General features: G+C 39.0%; 1 protein-coding gene across 1 annotated transcript in view; it reads left to right on the top strand.

Annotated features, from left to right (window-relative positions):
- Positions 1-19,368, top strand: part of THSD7B (thrombospondin type 1 domain containing 7B) — an 876,032-nt gene that overhangs the window by 845,985 nt on the left and 10,679 nt on the right. Inside the window, exons 21-27 of the mRNA XM_059052359.2 lie at positions 3,453-3,598; positions 8,753-8,912; positions 9,974-10,147; positions 10,248-10,343; positions 12,669-12,751; positions 15,547-15,739; positions 19,040-19,127. Of these exons, the coding sequence (XP_058908342.1) occupies positions 3,453-3,598; positions 8,753-8,912; positions 9,974-10,147; positions 10,248-10,343; positions 12,669-12,751; positions 15,547-15,739; positions 19,040-19,127 (940 nt within the window). The remainder of the gene's footprint in view (positions 1-3,452; positions 3,599-8,752; positions 8,913-9,973; positions 10,148-10,247; positions 10,344-12,668; positions 12,752-15,546; positions 15,740-19,039; positions 19,128-19,368) is intronic.

Raw genomic sequence — 19,368 nt, forward strand, 5'->3', positions numbered from 1 at the left:
AGCAGAACCCCTCATACTATCAAAATATTCGCTGTTGAACTGACCACTTATAAAGCCGTCCCCCAGTCAATGAGTCTTCTGGATTAACGCACATGCCCTGTCATTGCATCAAGGTATTTGTTGGTCCATCTCTAGCTGCAAATGGAATGTTTACCCACAAAAAAGGGGCACAAAATGGAGCAATCTGTATACCAAAGATTAAGTGGAGCTCTTGAGAAAATCGATGAAAAGTGACTCAACAAAGATTCTATGATCAAACTGCGAAAGCCAGTCACAATAGAATAAAACTTTCATAGGGTCATCATAAAATTATATTAAAAATATCAATAGGGCTTCCCTGGTGGCGCAGTGGTTGAGAGTCCGCCTGCCGATGCAGGGGATATGCGTTCGTGCCCCGGTCCGGGAGGATCCCACGTGCCGCGGAGTGGCTGGGCCCGTGAGCCATGGCCGCTGAGCCTGCGCGTACGTAGCCTGTGCTCCGCAATGGGAGAGGCCACAATGGTGAGACGCCCGTGTACCGCAAAAAAAATAAAATGAAAAATGTTCTTTTTCTCATATTCTATATCAGATCATAATTTTAAATATCTTTCATTTGACCACATCCTCCTCTGCTTTCTCTCTCTCATGAAAAATCACTATCACAAAACAATTCCTTAAGTCTCCTGCCGTTAGAGGTCCCTTTTATAATAGAATAATTACTGCCAAGAGATAGGTGCAAGGTTGAATATTACATCCAGTGTGATGTTTAGAATTCCAGGGACCATTGGAAATGGTGGGCCTCCTTGTCTATACCATCTGTATTCCATGTAGCTAGATTTTATCCTTACAACTTCAGGAATTGTGGGGAAAGTGCCTAATTTAGGGGATACTTTCTCTGATTATTTAATTTATACAACCAAATACCCCTGACTTAGAAAAAGGAACTTATTAAAAGATACCAAGTACCCCAAAGAAACTTGAGGTGAAGTAGGTACCTTTTATACTCTTGTGCCTTCATTAGCAATATTTTTCTTATGAACTTTAATATTAGCCAATTAAACATGATAATGTACTTCAAAATGTAGAATTATTATATGCTTCTTGATAGAAGCTGGCATTGTTTGAAAATCGTACCGTGGTGTTTGGATAGCAAAAGGCAGAGAAATCATATGGATGTGCTTTCAATGAGTGGTTGAAAGACTTCATTATTTCAAAAAGTAACAGCATCATTTTTTTTCCCATTGACTTCATTAGGTTCCCCCCCACTTGATGTCCAGCAGAAAATAACTGTCACTTTAATGGAAATAAATAAAATAGTCCTAAAGTAATGGCCATGATGCATGCCATCAATTCAAGAACAAGCTTGAAATTATTTGGTTTTAATGAAATAGAACCTCTTTAGCTGTGATAAAGGTGATACTACATTGTCATTATTCTTACATAGATGGAGAACAGAGTGCAATGATAATGACATTAGGGTAATACTTAATTCAAGAGAATAAACATAAAGATTATCATAAAACTGAAGAGTATTTAAATAAGAATTAATGTGAAATCTTGAGCCAAATGTGTTCATCAAGCAGGGACAGTGTTTCATATGAATAAGGTGATGCCCAACCTGTATGATTTGATTTGAGTGATGCTGGGAAGGAACATCTGTCCAAAGCATATGTTCTTCTCAGTGTCCATGGAGGCAGAATGTGTAGATTCTGTTATTTGCAAAGCCTATGTTATCTATAATATGGAAAAATAATAGAATTTTCCTCCAGGGTTGTTATGATTATTCATTGAGTCAGTATATTTAAAGTATTTAGAAAATTGCTTAGCACATGGTATCTGCCAAATAACTACAGTGATATATCATCACACATTTTCAGATACCAGATAATATCATATAGACAATTTATGAAAATATGAATTAAACAAATATTCAATTAGTGCTTAATATATATGGAGTACCATGTTACAGACAGAATCCCAGGCCTCAAGGAATTTAGAATCCAATGATTAGGACTTCCTAGTTTCCCTCAAGGGTCGTCTCAGAGAGAATTAGTTTACCACCAAATCTATGATAATATTCTGGTGGCCACTAAGAGGTCTAGTTCACTGAAGGTGTGAGTTACCCTTACTTCTCCCCGAACTTGAGGGCATCTGGGAATTCTTAGCCAAGGTTTTCAAGTGAATTCTATGCAGAAGTGAGGTCATTACTCTCCATTTCTCTTAAGAGGTAAATGTAGAATCTTTGATATCAACTAAAAGACCCCACTTTTAATAGCTTTCACAGTATTCCCTCAACCTATTCTCTGCCTAGCTCTTTCTGTCCAGCCACATTGGCCTGTCAGGCCCTCAAACCTGTTCTGCTCCTTCAGATTTCTGCTTAAAGCTCAACTGCTCAACTGACTCCTTCCCAGACTGGGCGGCTTCCCCGTAAACATGCTCTCATAGAACCTTCTGTTTTTCCTTGAACATTTATCACAAATACAATTACATAATTAACTTTATAACACCAATGGAAGGGCATGGATTCACAGATAATTCACAGATAGCTAATAGTCATGAAAGTATATGCACATCATAGCTCATCAGTAAAAAAGGAGTAAGGACAAGAGGGAGTAGGAGGGAGGAGAGCAAGAGAGAGAAACAAAGACATTTAAATTCCATCCACTCTTCCACTTAATGAGCTTATGACCTGATGCCTAGGAGTGGGTATAAGATGACATGGGAGCCCTATTCTTTCTTGAGCTATTCTTATGAACCAATTTCCTTTCATTAGGAAATGGAGTACCAGCATTTGAACATATGTGTTTCAAACAACATGGCTTCTTCACACAAGTCAACCATTTTATCTTGTACTCAGTGCAAAAAGAAATTGGTCCTAAAATCTAGGAAAATTGGCCATGTTGAATTAATGGAGAGACACTACTGGGACCTCAGGGTGGCACCTTCCTAGGGAATTTTCTAGAGTAATTTCGATTATATGCAAGTTTTACCTTACTTTCTGGTTTAGAACCTAACAAAGAAGATACAACTCTATTTTTGTTTAATGTTTGTAATCCTAGCATGGAATATAAGGTCTGTGAAAGTAGAGGGTACATCTGGCGTTTTCATCCCTAGCACAAGACAGGATGCCTGGATTATTTTAAAGCTTAATAAATAAATATTTGTTAACTGAATTAACATTCAGCCAGTGTTTATGGGGATCAGTCTATCTGGCAACAATACAGAGTTTGGGCTTAAGCCGGCTAAAGTAGAAGACAGACAGAATTTCAGATCCTTAAGCGTTATGCAGACCTTAGATAACTTGTGTCTCCATAGAAACCTAAATTAAAATGGCAGAAAAACTGAAACCTGGACATGACAAAGTTCAGTGTGTTTTAATGAAGCCTTTTGTATGTAAGGCAACATTCTGTCCTTTAATTCCCTTTCCAAGCCAAACTCTAAGGGAAAAGCTGACATCTTCCTTATCATTTTAGGTCGAATGAGCCGGACTCGATTTATCATTTTGCCAACCCAAGGAGAAGGACGGCCATGCCCCACGGAGCTTACCCAGCAGAAAACCTGCCCAGTGACCCCCTGCTACAGCTGGGTCCTCAGCAACTGGTCTGCATGTAAACTGGAGGTAGGTCATGGAATGACAGAGAAATGCTTCTCAGTATGTCCAAAGCACTTGTCTAGTCAAACCTATGTGCTGATGGAACAAATTTCACAATACCAGGGGCCTGGCACGGTGTATTTTTATGCAATGGAGAACATGGAAAAAAGAACCAAATGACTTAACCTCACACAGAGTGATATTGCTAGTGATATTGTTCATTAGGCACTATTTATAATAAGCTGGGTCAGGGGACTTCCAATCTCTTTGGCATCCTCAAAAATTCTCTATCTTCTTGGCTTGTTGGAAATATCAAAGCGTTATGCAATTAGGCAAAACCCTGATGCTATGGAAGTGCACAGCTTGCTGTAGACTGTATTTCTTAAAAAAGCACTTTTAGGCTTAGACAAAATCTTGCATGTGGGCAGAAAACCAAAAGTGTGTGAAAGTTATATTTTAACATTATTACACGAACCAAGGTTACTACATTTTCCTCAATGATTGCTTTTTATTGACCTGAAATATAAATGCCTAGTAACATCATAATATATCACATACACAGAACTTTTGCTGGGTCAGCAAAGATCCTCTATGGCATTTTCTCTCTGGCTTCTTGTATAAGAAAAAGCACGTTGATTTTCTTTATATTCTTATTTTACTGGTTTATCCTTCAGTTCATATTCCAAAGCAGATTTTAATTAGGTGACAATAATTTTGATTATGCACTAAGAAATCTGCAGAGTATTCTCATGGAGATGTTTAGTGTTCCTGTCAGGATGACATTGTCATGCAGCATTATTATCTTGCAGAAGTTAATGCCCGTGTACTTTAATAAGTCCCAGAGGAACAAAAATGCGTGGTACATTTGTTCAGTCTCCTTTTTACAGAAAATAAGGTAACCATGCTAAATAATTAAATAGTAACTTAATAGCTTTAAATATGAATACTTTGTCTACTTAGTCGAAAACCCTCTTTCCTAAACCTTCAGCAATTTTTTAAGTGCTGCTTGGAATTACAATTAAGAAAATGGAAGGAAAATTTCTCCTGATAATTGTTGAGAAAGTAGAGAAAATAAATTCAAAGAATTCAGGAACCCATTGCAGGGGAAGGGAGAGAAAACATAGGAAGAAGAGGGGAAGGATGGGGGACAAACTCCACACTCCATGTCTTACCAGCCATACAACTGCTACTATACCTCTCATGTTCTTTTGTACTTTCCCTTCTCAGGTATCAGGAGCCTTTTTTAAAAAAATAGACATGTCTGCCAATTTGTCCCATAGGAATATTAAGGGGAAATGTCAAATGTAATGTTTCATTTTGCTGTCACGTATTGAGCTTTAGCCAGAACCACAGGGGCCAGAGTGGTGTGTTGTGAACATTCTCTGTAGCAGTGCTGGTGGGGATAGAGAGGGGGCGTTGTGGTATCTATTGGAGATACCCGGGCACGGAGGCCCTGGAGACCATGAGAGCAGGTGTATCTAGAAATTTGAGAAGTGTCTCAGATTTCTAGATGAGGTTATTCCCTCACTGACACTTCCAGTCCGGAGGCAACTGGAGTTGGACTCAATCCAGGCAAAGCTCTCAAAAAACAAGTCTGTAGTAATTATTCCTGTGTGGGCACCTTACCCAAAGGAGGCCAATCAGCATTCTTCCCCAAGAATTTGGAATGGAATTGAAGCTGTTCAAAGACACTATATTCAAGAACTCTTAGCTGCCACATTTTCCCACCTTGTAGGTAAAGTTAGTCACTTAGAAGCAAGAAGAACAAAGAAGGTGACACAAAAAAGCAGAGGCAAAAGAGAAAGTGAATTTTGATGATATTTGAGTTGAGTTTTTCCTGAGTTTGAACTGTACTCCCGCTTTTCAGAGCCTACTTGTGAATGCTTTGTGAGATAAAGAACACAATATCTTTTCAGTGAGTTGCCTTCTCTTAAACATTTATGTAAGCTGAGTTTTGGGAATTACTGATTAAAATACACGTGGGCCTCCACACACAAAGGAAGCGCACTTCTCTCACAGCTGTCCTGCTTCTCCTTGTTCTGTAATATCCTGACCTGCCAAATGCAGGTTGAAAGCTCATTCACTGGAGGTGGTAGAGATGTTGAAGTGGCTGATTGCCATCAAATGTACCAAACCCTAACAAGAGGAGCTTGCACAGGGCTCAGTGGATATGCCAATTCTGCCTCCATCTTATGTGGAAAAGGATTTGCAAATGGATATGTTTATCCTCAGGCTTCACTTTTTTTCAGGGTTTCCTAACTCTTTCCAAGTTCCCCAGCTGATAACACGCATCCACACGTATGCTGCAAAACCTGTTTAGGAGCTCAGACTCTGGAGTCCAGCAGGCCTCATTTTGGTCAAGATGTTTTCCAGTTCCTCACTCTGCAGTTTTTGTCAAGTTTTCAAACTCTCCAAACCTCTCTTTTCTTATGTATGTCATGGGGGGTAGCAAGAGTAGCTGTTTTGCTAGGGGGTTTTGGTAGGAATAGACAAATTCAAATGTAGTGCTTAGCACAGTACCTGAAATAAATTCAGAGCTCAGTAAATTGAGGTTGTTGTTACAGGTTTGATTACAGCTCTGATTATGATTATTAGCACCATCTGGTGATGCCGATTCAGAGTATACAGAAAGTCCCTTAATGATCTGGACAGGAGAGAGTCAGTGACAGAATCCTTGCTGTTGACCATCTGTCTCTAAGAAACCTGGCTCTGTTTTCAAGCCCTAGTGTGTGAAGTCTCCTGAGTGAGACTGAATGAATGCTTGCTTTATGAATGAATCTATCATGCTGATGCTGATTTCTCTTCATACAGTAGCTGCTATTGTCAAGGTATGAGATTAGGTTGATCATGGATACATACTAGGAGCATATTGTTGTTTGTCTTGGTTTTTAAAGTGATCCCTGATGTAGACTTGTTCCCTGTCATTTCTGTACACTCCATCTCCTGGAATGTCAAACAAAGCTCTAATCAATTCCATCTCCTGTTACCTGAGGTTCCAGAGAGCAGTAACTTCAAATTTCAGACATGCTGCTGTCTCTTTAGACTCCAAATTCACGAACTCTGACACTCTATAGCGAAACATACACCTTAGACGATTCTGCCATGGATCCATCATCTGGAATAATAAGTGATAGACAGAATCCTCCCCCAAACAGAAATTTAACTTACACTAGGTATTTTCCACTTTAGGGAGAGAACATTTACCAGAACATTTGGTTTGGATGAATATACTGTGCATTGGTGTTGAACTTCTACTTCTCCAAAAAAAAAGTACACTTAGGTTCAAAATTAGGGTGCCTTTTTTAAACAATTTTACAATGACCGTAGAGATGATTAGAGCAGTTATGAGGTATTGCTATATCCAGTGTGGGGCTTGCCATTGTTGGATAAACAAATCATAATTCTTGTTAAGACGGCTCTAGAAAAGGAGGCGGTGGTTCCTATTTGTGTGTCTACTCAGTTTCAATAGGCCCTACTTTGCTACAGCTCAGGAGGAGGAGAGGAAAAGTCTCCTCCAAGTCCCACCTTTTCCTTTCTGCCAGTATGGCTTTGAATCCGAACTTCCTTCTGTAAAGAATTTTTCTCAGCAGCCACTCTGTACCATCCTGCACATCCGGCAGTCCATCCACAACCTGCCCTTGACGCTCAGCAGCCGCTGCCGCGGTGCCTTGACCTGGCTGGTGCTCAGCAGGCCCACCAACCCCTGGGTCACCTGCTGCATGCCCAGAAGCTGTCATGGCTGCTTTCACTGCCCACCCCGTCCCTCTTCACTCCTGCTTGCTGCCACGGCCACAGAAGCTCCCAGGCCTAGCAATGCAGTTTCTGGGTTCTGTTGGGGTGGGAGCGGGGTGGGAAATAAGAAGGAGCTGAAACTCAGTTTCCCAGTACAGAGCCCAGTTGTCTGACTGTCACCTAATAATGACCTGTAACTTGGAGCATCCTTATCTGCAGCAACAGAGCCCGTGCAGAGGGTCATCCTCTCTCTCCTTCTCTCTCTCTCCATCCATACCAGTAGTAGTCATGAAAGCTCTAGCTCTTCCACCAATTTCTGGACTTAGTGGGAGCTGAGTAACATACCTTGGAAGTACAGAGGAGTTAATACTCCATGGGGTGAAGGTTGATCAATGAGGACTGGATCCAAGGAGGAGCTGGCATGTAATGCCTCTCCCTTTTTCCTCCCTCCCCACCTCATGGATGGTCCCACAGCCTGTCTAGAAGATGTTGTGATTAACCAAGAAACCAGCTGTGTTTGCTCAGAAGTTTAGGCCAGTTGACAACACACTACCTTATATTTCCTTTTCCTCCATACCTGCGATGGCTCTTTCACCCTCACTCTTACTATCCTGGGATTTCACCCCCTTAGTATAGAAGATTTGTCTTGGGGTCTGTTTTCTAAGGCATTTATGCAAAAACAGAGCTAACCCTCTACAGTTATCCAAATAGGCAGTGGACTTTTGTTGAAGTATGAGCACCTGACTAAAACTGAGGAGATAATACTCATCTCATGAGTATCAGCTCAAAATGTTACGGTAGGAAATCTTTCATCCAGGCAGATGGTTGCGCTAAATAACCACTAAGTGCCTTCCAATTCTAAGCTTCTGTTTCTGTGAGACACTGCACAATTTTTTTTCTAATCGCCAAGAATAATATAAGTGGGACTTGTATGAAATATCTTCAAAGAATAGTATTCAGCACAGAAGGCATTCTGGGAAAACAACTTCTCGTGGCAATAGAGAAAATCAGCGTTTTACTGGAAACCCAAACCTAATCCATGTGAGAAAGTACTGAATTCCCTACAAAAGAAAAACAAGCAAAGAAAAAGAGAAATGTGCACTCTGTGGCTGTACATGCTCTCTTGGGGGAGTGATTATGGATTAGGCCATTTTATCACATACACCTAGACAAATTAGGTATTGTTTTTGTTTTTCAGTCCATCCTGGCTGAGTTCCAAAATGAATCGGCATATTCTGAGTGCATAAATCCCAAGGCATAGATTTGCATTTGTACTTTAGTTGCTCTATCAGGTCTAGGAGAATTGCTCAGGGATGCCTTATTGTCAACAATTGAAAGATAATTCTCAAGAGGAGGAAGCTGCCGAAATATGCAACTAGGGTTTTTTTGAGCAAGAGATGGCAGGAGCCATAATTTGGGTAATGCTGACAGCATCCTTTCCTCTGACAGGGTGGAGACTGTGGGGAAGGAGTCCAGATCCGCAGCCTCTCCTGTGTGGTCCACAATGGTTCAATGTCTCACTGGACTGTACCTGTAGACAGTGCACTGTGTGAAGAGATGCCCTTTCAAGACAGCATCCTGAAGCAGCCATGTTCTGTGCCTTGCCCTGGTAGGCAATTTTAAATGATCGGGAATGCCTTCCATGGTGACCTTTTTATTTATTTCTTTTCTATTAATTTCCTGAGTTCTCTCTCATCCAAGTTGAAGTTTATAACTAACTTTAATTCATTTGTCATTGTGGTTTTCACTTTGGAATATACCTAACAGCTTCAACAGAGGCAAAGTAGGCCAGAGGGGGGAAAAAAGCACTGGACTTGGAAATTTAAGAGCTAAGTTAGAATCTTGTCATTATCACTTCACTGGTGTTTTACCTGGGACATACAGTCTGGTCCCTTTAGCAATGGTTGCTCCATCTAGAAAATGCATTAATAATACCTGACCTGACAGCACCTAGCACGTTGGCCAGCGCTCAAAAAATATTGATGGAATCCATGAGTGGATGACCCCCTGGGTGATGACATGGTGGGGACAGGCAAGTTCTATGTAATCGTGAAGGTCATTATTAGTTACAGAAGATTTACGAGTTTATTTTAATCCTAAAAACACAGCTTAGCTTATATGACATGAGTTTAAGGTGCCTTAATATATCCTTATATATCCTTATAACATGGCATGTAACATATATTGTGTAAAAACACATACCTACGTATGGACATATATGTATACACATAAATGTGAGTATGTTTAGATTAAACATTCTTTAAGTTCAAAGATATTCCACTTCAGTAACTGACTTATTCCCTTTATATGATTCCTGTGAACATATATTTTATAATGTTATGCTGCTCTTTAAAAACTGAGTTGATGTAATCTTATTTTATCATCACTAGTAGTCACAGTGTTCTCCAGATAAAACTGCCATGATTGGAAGCAAAACAATGGCAGTCTAGTGTTTGGTGCTCTTTTGCTCAACTAGATTAAACCATAAATTACTTCCTCATTCTTAGTATCTTCTAATTAGAAAATTTATCAGTGTGGAATGCACAGTTTCCGGAACCCACCCCATCACTGCACCACCACACAAATCTCACTGTGAACCTGTGCGTGTAAATGGTGTTAAGGGCCAGTTTTCACGTCCTTTCCTCTGCTCTGTGCTGTGCAATCCTCCAGGAGACTGCCATTTAACGGAATGGTCAGAGTGGAGCACGTGTGAACTGACCTGCATCGATGGAAGAAGCTTCGAGACTATGGGTCGCCAGTCTAGGTCAAGGACATTTATAATTCAGTCTTTTGAGAACCAAGACAGTTGCCCCCAGCAGGTTGTAGAAACACGCCCTTGTACAGGTACCAAGAGCACTTTTCAACTCTTAGCCTTGATTGATCAATGCTTATTCTGCTTTTATGTGAGGTATAATAGATCCGCTGTTATCATATTTACTTGCAGGAGGTAAATGTTATCACTACACATGGAAAGCGAGTCTTTGGAACAATAATGAACGAACTGTATGGTGCCAACGTTCAGATGGCATTAACGTCACAGGTATTCCTGCCTAAGATTCATGTGGGCACTTCAAAAAGATCTCTGAGTGTTGCTGGTGGTGAGAAGAATTAGCATACAAACTATAAGCAAGGGAAGAGTGGGCAGTGGCCTTAGATGAGCTTCACGACAAGTTGCCATTAGACCTTTGCATCTTAGAAAGCAAACACTTCTATTTGAAGTCCCATATACAAGCCAACTTAAAGAAATAAGCTGAAACACAATAAAATTTCCTTCAATATCATGATCTGAGACGAAGACTGAAAGAGACAGATGTTAGTTTAAAACAATGGTATCTAAAATTTTTAAAGATGTACCTTTTCAGTAAAAAGTATTTGAGAACAGATCTCAACATATTCTAAAATCCTTCACTACTACGCTAATGTATCATGATATGAAACATGTAAAGAAAGTGAAATTAAAAGGGTTGATAAGGACGTAATAGAAATTAAAATACACTAATGATGTAAAAAAACATTTTGCTGTAAATTATAGATGCTTATATTCATGTACTGAAAGCTTCATTTTTTAGCCAATGTGTTAGTCATGTTTGTTATTTAATATCTGACCACAGATTGAGGGAAGGTGTCTTCATTTATGACAGTGAATGCAATTTGATTCTACAAATGGTCTTCTCAATCATTTTAAAGGGCTTTTTTTTAATGCCTTCTTATCAAAGAAAATTAAATTATCATTCTTTTTACTTAGTACTGTGGCTGACTCAGAGCTCATCAGAATAGGAGAATTTTGATTTTTCTATTGGAATAGAAAGATAGTTAGCTTCACCTTTTTCTAGTTTACCTGTTTTTGCATTAGTGGTTGTCCCTTTGATCCACAGTTTTTCCATACAATAATTTATTCTAAGCTGCTTGTCCATTTTGTAAGTTACTGTTAAAACTTAATATACTGTAAATCTACCTAACCAGGAACACAGAAAGCATCACACGCTGCAATATGCTGAGAGTTAACGGACTGGTAAGGGTTCCACTATCAAATTCTCCGTATGGACTACCTTTACCCAGTGTACATCACGGGGCTATCTGATGAATGAGTTCAGGCTACCAGTGTCACCTGCTAAGTAGTATTAGAGCTTAATCTCATTCTTCAAATTTAAAATGTTAGATAAACTGTACAAACTCTAACATGTTCTTCCCGACTCCCAGGAGATCCTCTCCCCATGGGGTTCACACACCGCACGGTGGAGATCCCTGGTTTGAGTGCAAAACACCCCCTCCAAACTCTGTCGGCAGCAGCGGGGCTGTGTTGGCAGCACTAACACCCACATGATCAATTTCACACCTACCTGCTCATTCCGGATCCTGGTGGTGTTTTGTTTTGTTTTGTTTTGTTTTGCTTTGTTTTTCCTGTGAGGATTATTTGTTTTATTTTTTCAAGTAACAGTGAGAGTTTAGCTGTTTCATTCTTAGGGTAGATGTAGATCTATTCCCTACACAGCTTTAAGCCCAAAGCTTTTTGCTAGTTACAACATCATAAACTATAAAATTATAAACTATAATTGTTTGACAATTATAGTAATGCAGAGGCTAGAATCTATCAATGTAAGCAGTAGTATATAAATATAGTTTAAATATTGACCTTGAGCAATATACCAACTCCTTTGCTTAGTACCTTGAATCCAGGAAGGCATGACTAATATTAAGTGATTTTCAGATGGTAGAGACATTATTCCATCCATTTACTCAAAAATATTTAACAAGGACCTGCAAGTACTATGTCAGATCTATGATTATCCCTCCTGGAGTGTATACATTTGCTGTTGAAAATAGGTGTGGGAGTATGTATGTGACTGTGTGTGTTGTGTGTATTCTGGTTGAAATACATTTAAAATGTTACCGAAATGTTTGATATTGTGGTCCCATGAATTGATTCGTGGCATTCTTTTACCGTTTGGTTATTGGGAATTGGTCTAGTGCCTAGTTGGGGTATGCGGGAGATGGAAAAAATATATGTAGAAAGATCTTCACGCATATATATTTTCTGCTCCTGAACTTCACTTGAGATTTCATCAGTTCTTTTACTGGTCCTGACACTCACAGGCTTTGCCCTCAAGCATGGCCATATGACAGAATCACATTGCCAATGTGCAGGTATAAAATCTCTACTGTAAACAGCTTCTGTTCGCAGTTTCCCATCTCAAACAGCCCTTCCTGGAGTATTATAATCAATCATATAAAACTGGGCCACACTGTCAGCAAACAGATTTTTTTTAAAGATAATACTGTTACAAGATAGCCAGTGCCAGAGAGGAAAAGAAACGAGTATTCATCATAGAAAAATCTGTAAATGATGGTGGGATTTCCTTTGTAGGAGGCTGTTCCCCTCAGGCACGCCCTGCTGCTATTCGGCGGTGTAACCCGGCCTGCAGAAAACCTTTCTCCTACTGTACACAGGTGAGTCATGTGCTGGAGGCTTGGACAAGTATTATAATCGCTGTGTTATATGTATGCTGTCTGATATTTTCCAGTCTCCTCCAGCCCAAGTAGCAATTCCATGGGCCCACGATACCACAGAGAGGCATCTGAAGGAGTAATCACAGCTATTAAGAATTTCTTTCCAGGGCATGTGTTCAAGAAAGCAGTCTTTTTTTCTCTAAATCCATCTATAGCCGACCCCGTCTTTCAGATATCTAATCTATGTTAGCTCTGTTTATCCTCTGTTTATCAATGTGTTCTCAGTTGATTTCTTTCCTCCATTCTTAGCCTTTCATATACCTAAACTATTTTGAAAGATATTAAAAAGGGCATGTTCATATTTGCTAAATATTATGTATTAAAATTGGTTACACTATGATTACTGTACTGTGTATAAATTTTAGTTGATTTTAAATATGTTGAATATGTTGTTATGGGTAATAATTACATGTGTCAGTGTATACATTTTTTTAAAGCAGAAATTTTTCTTCCCCTTTTTCTGCCTTAATTCCCATCAACCACTGCTCGGGAATTAATGCAAAATGTGCCATGTATTCTCAACAGTGGCACTCATTGTGTGCAGTGTGCATAGAAGAAAGGTGTGCCCTGTCTTTCAAAGAAACAAGTTTCCTCTTATAGTGTGTTCTTTCCAAAAATGATTTGGTTAAAAATGATTCAAATGGGGCTTCCCTGGTGGCGCCGTGGTTGAGAGTCCGCCTGCCGATGCGGGGGACACGGGTTCGTGCCCCGGTCCGGGAAGATCCCACATGCCGTGGAGCGGCTGGGCCCGTAAGCCATGGCCGCTGAGCCTGTGCGTCCGGAGCCTGTGCTCCGCAACGGGAGAGGCCACAACAGTAAGAGGCCCGTGTATCGAAAAAAAAAAAAAAAAAAATTCAAATGCTCCATCCTGTTAATGTGGCTCTTCTACTTCAAGTTAGGTTAATTCTTTACCACAGAAAAGCGAGTGAGTGATTAAGCTTCCAGTTTGGAAAAAGAGAGATCAGCAGCAACTTCATGGGCTAAGCCTGTTGCTAAATAGAAGTTGTGGCTTTCTACCAACTCTCTGGATACCCTCTTTAATAAAACATAAATTACCATTTCCCTTGAACCTTTGGCATATGTGACTAGTTACAACTTTTCACTCAAACTAAATAGAGATGCATCTTGAAAAGATGGCTTTCATAGCTGAGCATATACCAATTTTTCTTAATTAGTTCTCCCCATTGAACACAGAATAATGTCTTCAATTAACACCACTGGAAATACTATAATAATTGACATTATTATACGAGTGCTACCTAAACTGTAGGCATTTATTAATTATATGCTTTTCTGACTTTTACTTTTTTAAAAATAAATTTATGTATGTATGTATGGCTGTGTTGGGTCTTTGTTGCTGTGCGCAGACTTTCTCTAGTTGCGGTGAGCAGGGGCTACTCTTCATTGCAGTGCGTTGGCTTCTCATTACGGTGGCTTCTCTGGTTGCGGAGCACGGGCTCTAGGCGCGTGGGCTTCAGTAGTTGCCGTGCATGGGCTCAGTAGTTGTGGCACACGGGCTTAGTTGCTCCGTGGCATGTGGGATCTTCCCGGACCAGGGCTCGAACCCATGTCCCCTGCATTGGCAGGTGGATTCTTAACCACTGCACCACCAGGGAAGTCTCTGACTTTTACTTTTTGTGGAAGATTGTGGTACCCTATTTTTAGTTTTAGTACCTGTTGTTCCTCAAAATCATGTGTTCAAGTCAACAGTTGACCTAAGTAAATCTGGCTGATGCATAAGGACTTATGTGAGTGGCTATGTAAGGCTGTTCAGAAAATTCCAGATATAGTTTTATGTGAGGAGCCCTAATAGCAGAGTTATAGAGATTCATAATCTTATGCTTATTTTCTATTCTTTTCTATTGATTTTATGTTTGCTGAAGGAAGGAAGAGCAGTTATTTTCAGTTTCACTTCCAGAGACAGAAATCCTTGTATGTTATACTTTATCATAATCAGTTTCTTGGAGAGGTTTATTGTACATGAAAATTACCAGGAATCCACAGACAAATATGAAGGTCATATTGTCATGATGCCAACTAGGAATGTGATGATGTGATGTGACACTCGGATTACTACAAGATATCAATATCTCTCTCTCTCTCTCCTCCCTCTCTTGGACATGTGCCTTTGGTGAAGTCTTTTTTTCTCCACAGTCTTGGGCTGTCTCCCCTGAGTGAAGAACTAAGCCTTTGAGTGGAGAGGCAGTTCAGACTAGTTAGTGATCAATGGCAGAAAGTGACAGAGGCAGAAATAGACCTCAAAGAGCACAAAACTCAAAGAAGATATGTACATAATTCCTGTTGCTTTGCTTCTCAGTGTCAAGGGCAGGTTGGAATGAGTGGGCAGGAATCTGAAACAGCTGGGGGAAGAGTTGAGGCTAATTTTTAATTAGATGCTTTAAACATCTCTGTAAGAGAGAAAAGGTTGTAGTTAATGCCCACTACTGACAAAGAATTGTGATTTCATATTTGAAAGGTATAAGAATTATAAACCACTAGAAAGAACTGATGATTTATTTAAGGGTTGACTTTGGAATTCCAAAAGATGAACTGTTAAAAAAAAAAAAAAAGATGAACTGTTTATTGAATTTTCATCTCTTTGGCAAGTCTGCTGCTGGAAAACCCTAAATTGCCATGACATACCATGCGAATATTAAGTGCCTCCAGCAGTTAAAGCTTTCTTTTTTCATCTACACAACTCACTGTGTAACCATAAACATTTTTTTCTGCTATAGGGTGGAGTCTGTGGCTGTGAGAAGGGCTATACAGAGATCATGAGAGCCAATGGTTTCCTGGATTACTGCATGAAAGTACCTGGCTCAGAGGACAAAAAAGCTGATGTGAAAAATCTTGCTGGGAAAAACAGACCTGTGAATTCAAAAATACATGATATTTTTAAAGGATGGTCTCTTCAACCCCTTGATCCAGGTACATATCGGTTATGAGTCAGAAATGTAAATTCTCTCATGGGGGATTGGGGTTCATATTGTGACCACTGCTCATGATGGAAAGAACGGAGGGAAGAGGAAAAGAGGAGAGAAGGAAAAAAGCAACATGGTCTAGTTCAAGGTTTCTCAACTTTGAGTGTTGTGTGGTGTAAAATGTTCTCATGGGGTGGTTGAAGATGAGTCTGTCAATCCCAGTTTAAGAGACACTGAGTTAAGGAACCAAAATATTAATCTTTAAAAATATTTGAATTGTAAATTATGTCTGCCAAAGACTTTATTTTTATAACCGTGAATTTGTGTATATAATTGAAATTTAAAGCAAAAATTGGAATAGATTCTCAGGAACATGCAGGTACCTAGGGAAATGTCCAGGGACCCTATCTGGTTTGAGAAACACCAGTGAAATAGTAAAGAGCATCAATTTCAGAGACCAACAGCCCTTATTGGCATCATAGCTCAGAAGGTTAACTATTTTGTGACTGACTGTAATTTCTTCACCTCTCCGGAACTGTTTCCTCATCTACGAATTGATCTAGAGGCACCTGCTCTGCATGATTGTCATGAGTATTACATCGTCAGGCCTGCAGGACTCAAAAATTAGTGGGTATTAAGGACAAGAATGAACATTTTTTAGATGCTTTCTCTGTACCCTGTGGTTCCATGCTGGTTGTGGTGCATGACTCATTACGTTCTTGCACATAATGAGATGCCATTATCCCTATTTTAGTGATTAGGATGCTGAAATTGGCAAACTAGTTTGACCAAGGACACACCACCAGTAAGTGACAGGAAGGTTTGAAAGGCAGGCCAATAAGGTCTTTACAAAGCACTGGTCTCTACTTCCCACTCTGTGAAGTGGGCAGAAAATGAAAGCAAAATTCTGTGTGCCTACTGTACGTACCTCTTCTAGAAAACAAAATGCTGTGAATGACTGAGGGAAGGGAGCACTGAGAGGGAAGAGACACACAAAGCTCAGCCAAAATATACCTTGGGAACTTTCCTCCCAGACCCTAGGCACTGGCCATACCAAAGTGCCTTGATGACATGCTTAAAGGAAGCAAAACCAGAGCCCTGGCACAAAGAACCCTACATCTAGAGGAAGAAACAAGATGTACACTTCTTAACTAACTTTTAAGGATGACCACAATATCTTACTCCAGTTTTGATTCCTGTGTATGTCTGGGCATGCCATAGGTATTCAAGAATATCTTATTCATTTTGTGATGCTTAGTGACATTTAGCTAATTTATAGCAATAGACTTAAGTTTGAGGGAAGCGTGATAAGAAATGTAGCTAGGTTCACCTACTGCTCATAGACCCTATTTCAGGAAGAGAATTAGGGTGAAGTTCCAGGGAAATGAGTTTTCAAATCCACACTTGAGGTCCTTAACCTTTGGAGGTCTCACTAAGGCATCAATAGCACATATGTGAGTATACGTGTATGTGCATATGTGTGTGTACATATATGGATACCCACACAAAGACACAGATACATGTATATTCATATATACACTATTGTATACATATGTATGTATGTTAAGTATATATGTAAAATACATATTTAGTCTGGGGAGAGTTAATAATTTTCATTAGGTTCTCATGATGAGATTGTAAACTTGAGCAGCCTCTCAGGAGGGCAACTGGGCAAAAACCTATCATACATTTTGGCCTAAAATTTTCCTCCTAGGAATTCATCATGCAAATATACGTACGTATACTAAGAGAAGTATGTAAGTGATATTCATTATGTAATCATGACTGCTTATTACATAGCAAATGACTGGAAATAACCTAAATGTCTATAAGTAGAATAACAGAAAAAAAATAGAAAAACAAAAATAGATACAACTGTGCAATATGTCTCGTAGAGGTGTTAAAAAGAATGAGATAGACCTGTCTTTATGAACTAGCATGGAAATATTTCCAATATATATTGTGACGTAGAAAAGTACCAAAGTGAGTGATATGCACCATTTGTGTCTTTTTAAAAAAGTGTAGGTATTTTGTGTTTGTACTCATTTGCTTGCATGTGCAGAGAAAACTAAGATGGTTCGCAAGCAAATTGGTTACCGTGGTAGTGGCTGGGTAGGGAGCTCAGAGAGGGTGGCAGGAAGACTGACTTTTCACTACATTATCTTTTTTTAATAGTTTGAATGTTGATCCTATCCATTATGCTGTTATAAAAAGCTATATTGATTCTTCTTAAGTAACATGGCTTAAAGGTCATGGACCACATACCTCTGTACTAGGGATTGAAAAACACTGTATCTTCCAATACTTCAGCTCTTTGAGGTTTAGGGGTAATAAGATGACAGATGCATTCTCACTCAGGAACGACTTTATTTTCTTATTGCCAGTGTAAAAAATTCAGACTAGGGGATTTCATCATTAGTGTTTCAAAGAGGTAAGAATCAAAGCTTTGTTAAAAGTTTTATGACCATAGAAATATATCATTACTACATTGAAACCTCATTCTAAAACCTGATTGAGGCTTGAAAGTGTCTTGTAAGCAAAAATTGTAATAGGTCGTCATAATACAATTGAAAGTAATTGTGATTTTCTTCCAAACAAGTGTTGTTTACAATAGATTTTGATTGTTTTTCATCCCACGAAAGTCTTTAGCATAAGGTGTTGATATGTTCTTTGGACCCACAGTTAATTACATTCATGTAGTATAATGAACCTTTTATGTGTATATCTTTCAGAAAGGAACATAGTTCCTTTGAGATGCTAAGGCATTGCTACTATCAGTGCAATTCTAAGTTTAGTTAACTGTGTGCTCATGTAAAACAGAGCAAAAAACATGAGATTTCCAGAAACAACTCAAATTTATACACACACGCACACCATACATACAGTCAGGGTATACCTCACACAGGAAAAAATCACAAAATAGATCAGACCGGTTCTATTTTTTAATTCCAGCAGACAACAAGTCCAAAATAATATATACTTGTACACATATGTATATGTTTTGCAGTACTTTTGTATTAGAAGTATATACAAATGAAAATAAGTTCAAAATATCCTGCCAGTTGTTAGATTTTATGAAGTAATGATTTCTGGTCTTTGTTTGGCATTGTGAAAAAATGATAGACTATCTTACATTTTATACTTTCACCTTTTTTTTTGACATTTGATAGCTGTCACATGTGGGTATTTCCACCTATGCTTCTGACTTACGCAAATCTCAGAATTCAGCTGAGAAACAAATAATACACTAATTTAGATAAGAAATAAAGCTTTTGTTTCTAAGCTTGTTATTTTCTATTTTAAACAGATGGCCGAGTGAAAATCTGGGTTTATGGCGTTTCAGGTGGTGGTTTTCTTATCATGATTTTCCTAGTATTTACTTCCTACCTTGTTTGGTAAGTACTAACTAGTAAAAAGTTAATATTCCATATTTTCATGGGTGGCATATTATACTAAAAGAAAACTTATGATAAGCTCATTGGCCATTATAACAGGACCCTTGAACTCAAATAATCATCAACAGTAGAATTGGTGAATAGTTGAAATGGGAAATCATTATCTTTATTGTCCTTGTTTGAAATAACATTCTTTTACTTGGTTTTCAAATACTATCAGAAGGTATAAGAGGCAAGTCAT

Source organism: Kogia breviceps, chromosome 2 (assembly GCF_026419965.1).
Source record: "Kogia breviceps isolate mKogBre1 chromosome 2, mKogBre1 haplotype 1, whole genome shotgun sequence".
Taxonomy (NCBI): domain Eukaryota; kingdom Metazoa; phylum Chordata; class Mammalia; order Artiodactyla; family Physeteridae; genus Kogia; species Kogia breviceps.